Genomic DNA, 12,475 nt, shown 5'->3' with positions numbered 1-12,475 from the left:
GTGAAGGAAATAGACATACAACCCCAGGAAGCTCAGAGAATCCCCAAAACCAGGAATCCAAAGAGGCCCACCAAGACACATCAAAGTTAAAATGCCAAAGGTTAAATACAGAGAGAATCTTAAAAGCAGCAAGAGAAAAGCAGATAGTTACCTACAAGGGAGCACCCATAAGACTGGCAGCTGATTTCTCAAAAGAAACTATGCAGGACAGAAGGGCTTGGCACAAAATATTCACCATGATGAAGACCCAGGATCTACAACCAAGAATATTTTATCCAGCAAAGCTATCATTTAGAGTTGAAGGACAGATAAAGAGCTTCCCAGACAAAAATAAGCTAAAGGTATTTATCACTACCAAGCCATTGTTACAGGAAATGTTGGAAGGACTTCTTTAAGAAGAAAAAAAACATATCAAAAACAGGAATAAAGAATGGTAACTACATTCCTATCAATAAGTACTTCAAATGGAAAAGAAATAAGTGTTCCAACTAAAAAATAGAGTGTCTGAATGGATAAGAAAACAAAACCCCTGCATGCTGCCTACAAGAGACTCACTCCAGATTAAAAGACACACACAGACTAAAAGGAAGGGGATAGAAGAAGATATTGCTTTTATGGACCTAGAAGGTATTTAAGAGAAAGATATACACTATGTGATTTCACTTATATGCTGAATCTAAGGCATAAAGAGAACAAACTAATCAAAAACAGACTCACAAATATAGTTGACAGTTTGGCGACAGAGGGGAGGGGGAGGGCTGGGAGAATGGTGTGAAGGGTTAAAGAAGTACAAATTAGTAGCTAATGGATTGTCACGGGGATGGGGAGCACAACATAGAGAATGCAGTTAGCATTAATATGTTGGCTGGGTGAAGGGTCAAGGGAGGGAGGGAGCAATTGGGGGAATCGTTTTATGAACTATATAGATGTCTAACCAATGTACTGTATACTTGAATTAAAATAAATTTTTTTAAAAAACTTATAGGTTAGGGCTTGGGGCAAAATAGAGACCTTTAGAGTTTTATTTGTTGGATTGGAATCTGAAAGAGTGGTTCAGGAGACCATTATATATCTCACTTAAACTGGCTATCTAGGACTCGTCGGAGGACATGCAAATTCTACTGAATGCCTTTTGCCAGAACTCAGTATTGTGTATTGTAAGCAGTGAAATGTGTGTCTTGGTTACCAGCAATATCTATAACTCCAAAAGGAATATGGAGTAATTTTGATATTTATTTTGGGTATATGTGAGGCAGAGATTGCCAGAGTTCTGTACTCTGAAGTAGACAATTTCTAGATAATAGCCCAGTAGGTCATAATAAATGTGAAGATGGAACCGTTTGTTGGCCAGGGCCTCCAGTGCTAAGATCACATACAGTGGTTAGCAGTACCATTTGCATAATCCACGAATTCTCGTTGCTATTCACTTAGTTAATCCCAAGGGCTTTCTAGGTAGTCAAACCTGTTCTGGGGGAGGGGTGACAACTTCCAGCACCATGGCTTCTGGCAAGAGACTGAAGACAGGCGAGACCACTCCTCCCATAGGTAGGCTACATCAAAGGGCCCAGGTTTTGTTCCATTCTGTCTTAATTTGTGGGATGTTGTTTCCATGACCCAAAGTATAATGGGCAGTGGGTATGGAGGGTCACAGGCTCAGGGTCTGTGGGAACCTCTGTTTCTAGGAGACCCCAGCATGTAGACAGCAATTACTGTTTTATGTATAGACAAGAGAGGCAGTTTCTTGCATCAGAAGCCCTTGAGCAACTGATGGCCATCATAGATGGTCCATAGATATCCAGGAGGCATGAGAAAAGGTTTGCCAAAGCCTTTAAAGTGAAGAAGTCTCTGAAGATAATAACAGCAGTGCCTGTTTTTAATATGAAAGTAAAATTTGTAAATGAGGCATATCTTGACCCAAGAACCTAAAAAGGACTAAAAGATGTTGGACTTAAGTGTCCTTAATAAGTGTGTCAAATGAATCTCCATGATAGAGGATATCATCAATATAATATACCTGCGCTTCTGGAGAAAGGTAGATGCAATTAATATCTTGTCTGCAAAGATTGTGCGGTACCCCATGGGTAGCCTGGGAAAGGTGCATTATGTCCCTTCAGAGGTGAAGGCAAATTGTAGCTTAGAGGCTGTTGAAATAGGCACTGAGTAAAACATGTTAGTCAAATCTGTAAGAGCAAAGTATTTACTGATTGTCGATTCAATGGACTCAGTAGTTTTAATAATATTGAGTATGGGGGCCATAAGATATGGAACCACAGTATAAAGGTTATACTAACCAACATGAAATGCCTTTTAGTTTTTCCAGGTTTAAGAGAAGGCAAAATTGGGCTGTTAAATAGAGAAGCAGTGGGGAAACAATCACCCTTTTGATATTTAGGTTTTATATAATAAGTGTTTATCCTTGAGGACTCTGTTTTAGATTACATTGGACTATGTTAACCATTTTAACTGGGGGAGGGGGTGGTTCACGGGGTCGCATTTTATCAAGCCAATTAGTAAATACTGAAGACTTTTAATTTATTATTATGTTAGAACATCTGTTCAATATAGGATATTTTAGGGCAAGGTACTACAAGTATGGGAAATTTAGGCAAAGTGCTAAAGGAAAAAAATTCAGTGACACTTGTTAAAGATGATAACGTAGGCTTTTCTCAGGACCATCAAGATATAGGTATAGAGACCAGTGCCATGAGATTTTACAGCATGGGAGAGAGACTGAGCTCAACTCCAAATACAGCATGGGCAAGTGAGAAGTTACAGTCAGGGATCGGTCAGAGTTGATGGATGGAAAATTACTAAGAGGAACCATCAGGGGTAAGGGGGTTTCTGGCTAAATCGACCCAACAGGATTCTTACTGCAGACAAATCAGTAACCAGACCTCACCTGTAAAATAGTGGAGGCTGAGAAACCTGATCAGGAATCAAGGATCTTCATATATAGAGGGTCCTAACTGAAGTGACTTAGCAGGCTTCTTGCTAAGTAAAACTGGATTTTGCAAGGAAGTGCACAGAAAGGCGTAAGATGTTGAGTGAAAGAAGCTAGACAAACTAATGCATACCATGTGATTTTTATTTTACGAAGTTCAAAAACAAGCAAAATTATAGTGTTAAAAGTCAGAATAGTGCTCCATTTGGAGAAGAGAGAGGAGTCATGATTTATATGAGGAATAATGAATGCTTCAGAGATGTAGAAATTCATGATAATGCCTTGTACTGTTATAATTCTGCACTTATTTGACTGTATAGTTCAATAAATGTTTAAAAAATGAACTGTTATAATTTCCAAATGTTTGAAAGTCATCAACAAAATGAACATTAAGGAAGGAATAAAAAAGGCAAAAAAATAATAAAAATAAAGACGAAATTTAATTTTTAAAAAGGCAAAAAAGTAGAACTGATGAATAATACTAAGAGATGAGTTTTTAGAAAAATAATAAAATAGGTAAACTTTGGGCAAAGTCTTATTTAGCACTCCACTCCATACATTTTGTGCCCTCTGCTAGGACCTGGGGGAGAGGAGCAGCTCTTATTCGAGTGTTTCTAAGCTGATTCCCTGTTGAAGTAGATCAGCATTTGAAATGTATTCTGAGTTTATTTCATGAACCATGGAATTATTTTAATGCTTTGGATCAAAAGTTGAATGTCACTTTTTAGGCAAGCCAGATAACAGTTTTCAAGAGTCTTCTGAAGTTTTTCTGTTCTGTCATTACCTTTCCCAGAATCAGTCCTGAGTTTGTAAAGAAAAATGTTTGGGTGTATTCATGTGTGTGTTGGGAGAGGTGGAGGGTGATAATCCTTATGCATTCATCTTTTTTCCATAGCATTTAACCACCAACTAATATAATATAAACATATGTGTTTATTATTTGTTTAGCCCTCTGGAATGTGATATACCTAAAGTATGGGGCATTTTCTTTATAGTTCAGTATTCTATCCTCAGTGCTTAGTGTATTATATAACAGAGAGAAAGCCTTTCATAAATATTTGCGTAATGAATGAAAGCAAAAGCCAATAAAAGGACTTAACGGAAGGCAACTGGGCCTACGTGGCCCTGCCAGCTGGGGGAGCTCGGAGATGTCTGAATTCAATAAAGCATTTGTGTTGGGGTTCTCAAGACCACTCTCATACTTAGCAATTGACTAGGACTCCCAGGACTCATGCTGTTAAACCCAGTCATGGTTTATTACAACAAAAGGATACCAATTAGAATCAGCAAAGGGGAAAGACCCCAGGTGTCCTCTCCCAGTGCAGTCACATGGCACTGCTTACTTCTGGTAACAATGCGTAACATCACATGAAGTGTTGCCAATCAAAGAAGCTCACTTGATGTATTAGTCTGACTGGTTAGAGGAGCTGCTGTAACAAAAATGTCATAGATCAGTTGGTTTGTAAACTGAAATTTCTCACAGTTCTGGAGATTGGGAAGACCAAGATCAAGGCACCAGCAGATTCAGTGTCTAGTGAGGACCCACTTCCTGGTAAATAGATGGCAGTCTTCGTGGGCAAGAGAGTTCTCTGGGTCTCTTATAAGTGCACTAATCCCACTTGTCATGACCTAATCACCTCTCAAAGGCTCCACCTCCAAATACCATCACACTGGGGTTTCAATGTACAACTTGGGGCTGGGTTGGGGATGGGAGGGACACAAACATTTAACATTTAGTCTATAGCACCTGAGCTTTGGTATCCAGGTTTTTATTGGGGTCAGTCATGTAGACATGCAGCACCTGCATGGCTGACTTTAGCCATTCAGGCTCCAGGCCCCTGAATTCAAATTCTACAACATTGCCAAAGCCTGAGACATATAAAAACATGTTCACCATAAATCACATTGTTAGCTTAACCTATCTGGTCAAACTGGTGTGGCCTAAGGCCTCAGGCATACAAAATCACTCTTATCGGGTAGGATATTCAGTGGACCTAGAAGTCATTTCCCACAAGCCCAGCCTAGGGTAGGTCCTGAAGATGGGCCTTTTCCAGGCAACCCAGACCTGCCAAGTTAATTCTTTCCTGCATACCCCTTCTTGATCATCTTCTAGTCATGTTGTAGAATAGCAGTAACCTTAGGAGTTCAGGTTTTTGTGACAATTACCTGCATTCAAACCCTACCTCACCACTTCCTAGTTGGTCATCCTGGGCCAGTTATTACTGTGAATGAAGCTGCCTCAATTGTTCAGTGACAGTAATAGCTATATTGGTGGTAGCATGAACTACCAGTGTTTCTGGCACATATTGGGCATTCTAAATGGCAATTATTTATATTCATGTGGTGTACTCTAGAGTTTCTGATGGCTTTCACATATATAATTTTATCTTCTTCAGAGAGATGGCTAATGAACGATGTTTAACAGATGAGTAATGCCCGTCGCTTAAAGACTGAAGGTATGAGGCAAGACTCCCTATTACTGCTTAAAGAAGAGGATTTGAGATTGAAATTCAGGCACTGTCTTAAAGAGAGTTTGGGAATAAGAAGCGTTCAGACAGGTTTCACGGTCAGACTCACAGGATGCCAGCCATCGATCTCTCCCCTTGTGGTAAGTCCTTGTTGATGCTATTTTTAGAGATCTTACTCTAGCCCATAAACAATCTGTCTTGTGTCAGGGTCTAAGCAGTCCTGGGTCTAGGCTGCCTAGGAGAGGGGGTTTAAGTAGATAAGAATAGCCTGTTGTCTAAATCCTGGGATTTGGGAAGGATAGGTAAGTATGTGTATTTTTGTGGAAGAGGTTCTGCTTCACCATATGATGAGTTTTATAATTGTCAGCAAACAATAATGACTCTACTTCTCTGGACTTTAGCTTCCTTATCTGTAAAATGGAATTATTAAACTCTTCCTCCTAAGTATCAAAACCCAAAACTGCTGTTACGACTTCAGATGAGACAGGCTACTTGAACAATTTATGGTAGTGGGGTGTGTGTGCGTGTGTGTGTGTCCATTTAGAATTTGGAATGCTTTCAGGCTTTCGAGTGTGGAAACTGGGCAATCTAGGTTTTCAGTTTTTATTTCTTCTCCTCAAGGTTATCTTTCTCAAGACTCTTTCTGTCTCCATGAGAAGTCAGAGGGGAAAAGGGTTGTAACTGGATGTCTGACACATTATTCTGAGGTGAGTAGGAAATGTACTCTTTTATTAAAACACATGCTTCTTCCTACCAGATAGACATGTATCCTTCTAATGGAGCGTCTTACTGCAAATAGGGTCTGCTTAAGGACTGAGTCCCCAGTTACATTGTCTCAGGTCTCAAGGCCTCTCGTGTGGTTGACAGATTACATAGGGAAATGATACTGTTATCTCAGTATTTACTCATTCCGTCTGATTCTCATCCATACTAATTTTGTGCTCTCATTCTTTATGATACACAGTGAGAGAATGGACATGTGCTTCTCGGAATTTGTGTTGTCACTGGAGGAAACGTTCATTCACGAGCATTTATTGTGTCTGTAATGTACTCAGGACTGTGCTAAACCCTGTCAGTAGAGAAAAATAAGAACAGAAGAGGTCACAACCCAGTTGGGGGAGATACATGCTTTCAGTCAGGTGAAAGAGGCACTCTTAATAGTCTGTGACTGGACGAGATCACCAGAGAGTGTGTCCAGGTAGGGAGAAGGGGCGTGAGGTCCATCAAGTCCTGAGGGCGGTGATGGGAGAACATGGAACCCTGTCTAGGCCTTGGTTCTCCCTTGCTCTTTCTCCGGTGAACATTGGTGAAGATGGTAATTGCCTGATGCCAGAATGTTTGTGATGGTTTAGGACCCAGTGACCTTTGAGGACATAGCTGTGGAATTCACCCAGAAGTGGACTTTGCTAGATCAAACTCAGAGACACTTGTACAGAGATGTGATGCTGGAGAACTACAAGAATATGGTTGCAGTGGGTAAGACCGGTACTATTTCTTTATTTAGTTTTTTTCTGGAACAAATATTTCTTTGACTATGTGCTGATGAATGGCAATGCCATGGTAAATAGAGAAGGCATCGCTTCTGCTCTCATGGATCTCACCGTCCGGTGGCTTCCTCATGAAAGTGGAGATCTGTTCGTTGCACTGGCTTTTTTTCTCTATGGATAAAAGGCTTTGGATCAAAAATGCTTGAGCCTGGGTCTCAGGGGAGATAGCAACCCTTTTGGTGAATAATGAGAGAGAGAGAGTGTGTGCGTTTGCATATTAGTGTCATTTGAAAGTTCACTGGTTTGATAGAGTTGGCATGAACATTTTGTCTTTTCTCAAGTTATGCTTAACAGTATTTGGTATCCCTGAAGAGCAGAATTGTGGCCCCTAATTCATAGAAGTATTTGTCATCCCTTTCCACGTCCTGAAGCATCTTTCTGTGAGAGTGGGGCACCAGCTATGCAGACCTGGTCTGCTCTTTTGGGTGAAATGAAGAGGAAAATTGAAGATGGTGGGGAAAGTTCTCCAAAGTGAGAGGAAAGGCAGATGTGATTCTTTGTGAGAAACAGCCCTTATCCACGAGCACTGCAGTCCATTTGGAAATGTTAAATAGAAAGCTTTCGAAGGTTTTTTTTTTTATTGTTGTTGTTTTAAGAATGCTGAGGCCATTTGGTTTGTGAGGTTCCTTGGGTACCCGAAACATTTTTTTTTTCCTTTTCATTCGTCTTCTGAAACTTCTTTTGGCCTATTTCTTTTTTTTTTTAATTTTGCATTTGCATTTAGTTCTTTATCAATTCCCTTTCAACTTTGTTTTCCTGGTTATGTTGCTTTCTATTCACCGTCAGTCTCAACATTTATAGAATTATTTCTCAGTAAATCACCTACGAGTTTGACCACAGTGCCTTATTATTGCCAAAATTTTCAATCTCTATGTTTTCATTTCTTTCTATTTTTGAATATATTTTAAGTCAGTGTTTGAAAGTAAATGCTTGTTGGCCTTCACTTTTAATACCTTCCTTCCATGGTTTATTTCTCCAAGCACTTAATTTTTTTTTACTCTTATTTCAGATTGGGAGATTTCTCTTAATATCAAATGCACAATATTCAGCAGAATATTGTGCAAGGGAATACATCCAATATGGTGGAAACGGTAAGATTCATATGGTATAATTCTTTGCTTTTCACATTAGTGGAAGATTGGAAATTCCATAGGATAGAAAAACCACACAGTAACCATGACAGACACTTAAGGCTGGTGTTATTCACCAAAAATGAAGTTGTTTCTCCTAGAGTCTCTGAGCATCATGAATTTGGGAAACACTTTAAATACTCCTTCACAATATATTTTTTTCACAGTGTTCACTCAAATATTCCCACATATGTAATTAACATAAAGTTTTTGATCAATAATTCTGTCTTGATCAGTTATCAGCTAAACTGTGAAAGTAAAGAATGTTAACAGCTTTCTAACAGAGTGGTCACTTCATTCTACTTGAAAATACTCAGGTCTGAAACCGTGCATTGAAATGAAAATGGAAGACAAAAATAAACTTCAGTTGTACTGGATTGTTTCGTGTATAGTATAATGGAATTCAAGGCAGAACAGAGAATCCAAATGTAATAAAACAGGAATACTTCTGTCAATGATCTCATCAACAGGAGAGAAACCACACTGGAGAGGAATTGTTTAACTTTAACTATTGTGAAGAAACGGTGAGTGAACATTCATGCCTTAAGACTCACAGGAGGACTTACATTAGAAAAAAGACTCATGGGTATAATCAGTGTGAAATAGCCTTAACAAAGAACTCTGCAATCTACACAAGAAAACCTGTACTAGAGAGAAACCTCCTAAGTGTAATCTGTGAAATGGCCTTTAGCCAAAATCTACATCTTCTGCTTCACAAGAGAACTTATACCCAAGAGAAACCCTATGAATGCACTGGCTGGGAAAGGCTTACCTTTTCTCTCACACCTGAGAGAATGCGCTAAGAATTCATGACGAGGAGAGGCTGTGTGCTTTTAAGGAATGTCGGGAAGTTTATTCTCATTCTATAAGCCTTTTTGTACATGTGTGCACTCACAATGGAGAAAAACCCTGTGAATGTAAAGAATGTTGGGAAACCTTCACTCAGTCTTCATATCTTACTCAACATTTAAGAACTCACAGTGTACTGATGCCTGTGGAATGTAAGAAATTTGAGAAAGCCTTTCCTTCCCCAGCTCTTGCAAAACATGGAAGATTTCATACTGGAGAGAAACAACTATGTTTGGAAGGAGTATGGCAAAAAGTTTACTTGTGTCTCAAGACTTAAGATTCTTAATTTTCACTGGAGAAAAATCATATGAGTGTAATGTGAGAAAGCCTTCACTGATTGTTCAGGTCTTACAAAACACAGAAAAGCTTACACTGGAGAGAAGCCTTATAAATGTAAGGAATGTGGAAAAGCCTTTGCTAGTTCCTCACACCTATACATATAAGAGCTCACACTTGTGAGAAGCCTTATCTCTATAAAGAATGCAGGAAAGCCTGTAATAATTCATTTGCTTTAAAAGTCACATACAAATTCACCCTGGAGTAAAACCCTACAATTGTAAGCAGTACAGGAAAGCCTTTATTCAATGATCCTCATTTCTTATTCAACATTTAAAAAGTCACAGTGTAGAAAGACCTTTTGAGTGTAAGGAATGTGAGAAAGCATTTCATTAGCGTTTGCACCTTAGTCAACAAAGGAACACATCCTGGAGAGAAGCACTACAAAGGTAAATGTTGGGGAGCCTTCACTATTTCCTCAGGCATTATGGTACACATGAGAACTCTGGCAAGTGTCCTTTTAAATGTAAGGTATGTGGGACAGCCTGTACTCATTCCTAATATCTTATTTGACATTTAAGAACTCATTGTGGGGAGAAGCCATATATATGAGGAATGTAGGAGAGCCCTTAGTTCTCCATGCATTACTGAATGTGTTAAAATTCCACTTAAGAGAAGCTTATGCTTATAAACTAATGACAAAAATTAAAAATATAAATAAATAAAAGAATGTGGGGAACGTCTTCAATACTCTCACGCTTACTACACATGTACTAATTTATAGTGGGGGTAACCTTATTCTAAGGAATGTGGGATGTCTTTAGGTCTGCATCATACTTTAATATTCAGCCATGATTTCACAGGTGTGAAAAATCTTATGAATGTAAAAAAATGTAGAATTTTTTTTAGTTTTTATCCTCTGCTTCAGAAAGTATGAAAGCTCATATTAGAGATCTCATGAGTGAAAAGAATATAGGAAAGCCTTTGATCTTTTTTGTTAGAAAATGTGATTTACACTGGAGAAGCACTATAAATTAATGTGGGGAGTGTGGAAAAGGCTATGTTAATTTAATGTACATGTAAAAAGTCATAGGAGATTCTGTATGAATGTAAAAAAAATCAGAATTTTCTCAGCAAATAACATATTTTTATAAAAGTAAAAATCCTAAAAGGATTTTTTTTTTTGTAATGAAAAAAACCTTTGTTACAAAAAGGTTTTAAAATAAAATCTAAAAGTACAAGGAACTTGGGAAACTTTGGAGTATAGATTTCACATACTGAAATTTGAAATGAGAAAATTGATACTGGGAAAGGAAACCAAGTAAATTTCTATTTAAATGAGTTTGCCTTTCTTTGTGTCGTTTTTTCAAGGTAGATACATAGTTTTAAAGATTAATGATTTTGCGCATCTTTCCATGTTCTTGTCATTCATATATCTTGGTAAATTGTTCAGATTTTTTTTTTTGTTAGAGTCTCGCGTGAATTATTATTGAAGTTGTTTTTTGTAATAAACAGATTTATCAAGGTATAATTGTCATACAATAAACTGCACATATTTTAAGTATACAATATAAGTTTTGATGTACGTACATCCATGAAACCCTCATCAATTCCTTTATACCAGTAATGAACAAATGGAATTTGAAATCAAACACATAATACCATTTACAGTAGCACAAAATATGTGGAAGATCTATGTGAGGAAAACTACAAAACTGATGAATGAAATCAAGAACTGAATAATTGGAGAGATATTCCATGTTCATGAATAAAAAGACTCAATATGTCAAGTTGTCAGTTCTTCCCTGCTTGACCTTTGATTTGATGCAATCCAATCAAAATCCCAGCAACTCATTTTATGGGTATCAACAAACTGATTATAACATTATATGGCTAGGCAAAAGACCCAGAATAGCCAACACAATATTGAGGAAGAAGAACAAAGTTGGAGGAATGGCACTACTGTAAAGCTGCATTAATCAAGACAGTGTGCTACTGATAAAAGACGAGTAGATTGATGAAATAGAATAGAGCGCTGAGAAATACACGCACATAAATATAGTCATCTGATCTTGGACAAAGGAGCAGAGGCAGTGGAATGGAGTCAAGATAATTCTTTTCAACAGATGGTGCTGGAACAACTGGACAGCCACCTGCAAAAGAATGAGTCTAGACACAGACCTTACACTCGTCACAAAAATTAACTCAAAATGCATTATAGACCCAAGTGTAATATGCACAACTATAAAACTCCTAGAGGATAACATAAAACCGAGATGAGCTTGGTTATAGTAATACCTTTTTACATATAACACTGAAGGCATCCATAGAAGAAATAATTGATAAGCTGGACTTTATTAAAATTAAAAACTATGCTGCTTTGTCAGGAGAGTGAGAAGACAAGTCATAGATTGGGAGAAAATATTTGCAAAAAAAAATAAAAACACACATTTAGTAAAGAACTGTTATCCCAAATATCCAAAGAATTCTTAAAACTCAATAAGGACAAACAGCCTGATTAGGAATGGGCCAAATACCTTAACAGACAAGTCACCTAAGAAGGTACACAGGTGGCAAATAAGCATATGAAAAGATGTTCCACATCCTGTGTCATCAGGGGAAATACCAGTTAAAACAATTAGATACTACTGCACATCTAAGAGAACCACCAAAATCTAGAATACTGACAATGCCAAATGCTGGTGGAAACGTGGAGCAACAGGAAATCTCATTACTGGTGAGAATACAAAGTTGTACAGCCACTTTGTTTCTTGCAAAACTAAACATTCTTGCCAAATAATCCAGTATTCACGCTCCTTGGTATTTACCCAAAGAAGTTGAAAATTTATGTCCACACAAAAACCTGCACATGCACAGTTTTTTGGTTTTTAAAATTTTTTTGCACGTGGATGTTTATAATAGTTTTATTTATAATTGCCAAACCATGGAAGCAATCAAAATGTCCCTCAGGAGATGAATCAGTAAACAAACTGGTATTTCCAGACAATGGGATATCATCCAGCCGTTAAAAGGAATGAGCTATCAAGCCATAAAAAGACATGGAGGAACCTCAAATACATGTTACTGAGTTGAAAGAAGCCAGTCTGGACAGTTTACATGCTGTGAATCCTACTATATGACATTTTGGAAAAGGCAAAATTATGGAGATAAGTGGTTGTGTGAGTGATGTGTCAGGGGATTTCTAGAGCAGCGAAAATACCCCATGTGATACTATAATGGTAGATACATGTCTTTATATAGTTG

The 12,475-nt window shown here is 37.9% G+C and overlaps 1 protein-coding gene across 1 annotated transcript in view; it reads left to right on the top strand.

The window, feature by feature from the left end:
• LOC102885056 (zinc finger protein 177) overlaps positions 1-12,475 on the top strand; it is a 39,413-nt gene that overhangs the window by 8,098 nt on the left and 18,840 nt on the right. Inside the window, 5 exon segments of the mRNA XM_025040311.1 lie at positions 5,338-5,549; positions 6,031-6,116; positions 6,762-6,885; positions 7,966-7,998; positions 8,001-8,047. Of these exon segments, the coding sequence (XP_024896079.1) occupies positions 5,522-5,549; positions 6,031-6,116; positions 6,762-6,885; positions 7,966-7,998; positions 8,001-8,047 (318 nt within the window). The 5' untranslated portion in view covers positions 5,338-5,521.

Source organism: Pteropus alecto, unplaced genomic scaffold (assembly GCF_000325575.1).
Source record: "Pteropus alecto unplaced genomic scaffold, ASM32557v1 scaffold761, whole genome shotgun sequence".
In the NCBI taxonomy this organism is placed as follows: domain Eukaryota; kingdom Metazoa; phylum Chordata; class Mammalia; order Chiroptera; family Pteropodidae; genus Pteropus; species Pteropus alecto.
This window is presented reverse-complemented; position numbering and strand designations above follow the sequence as displayed.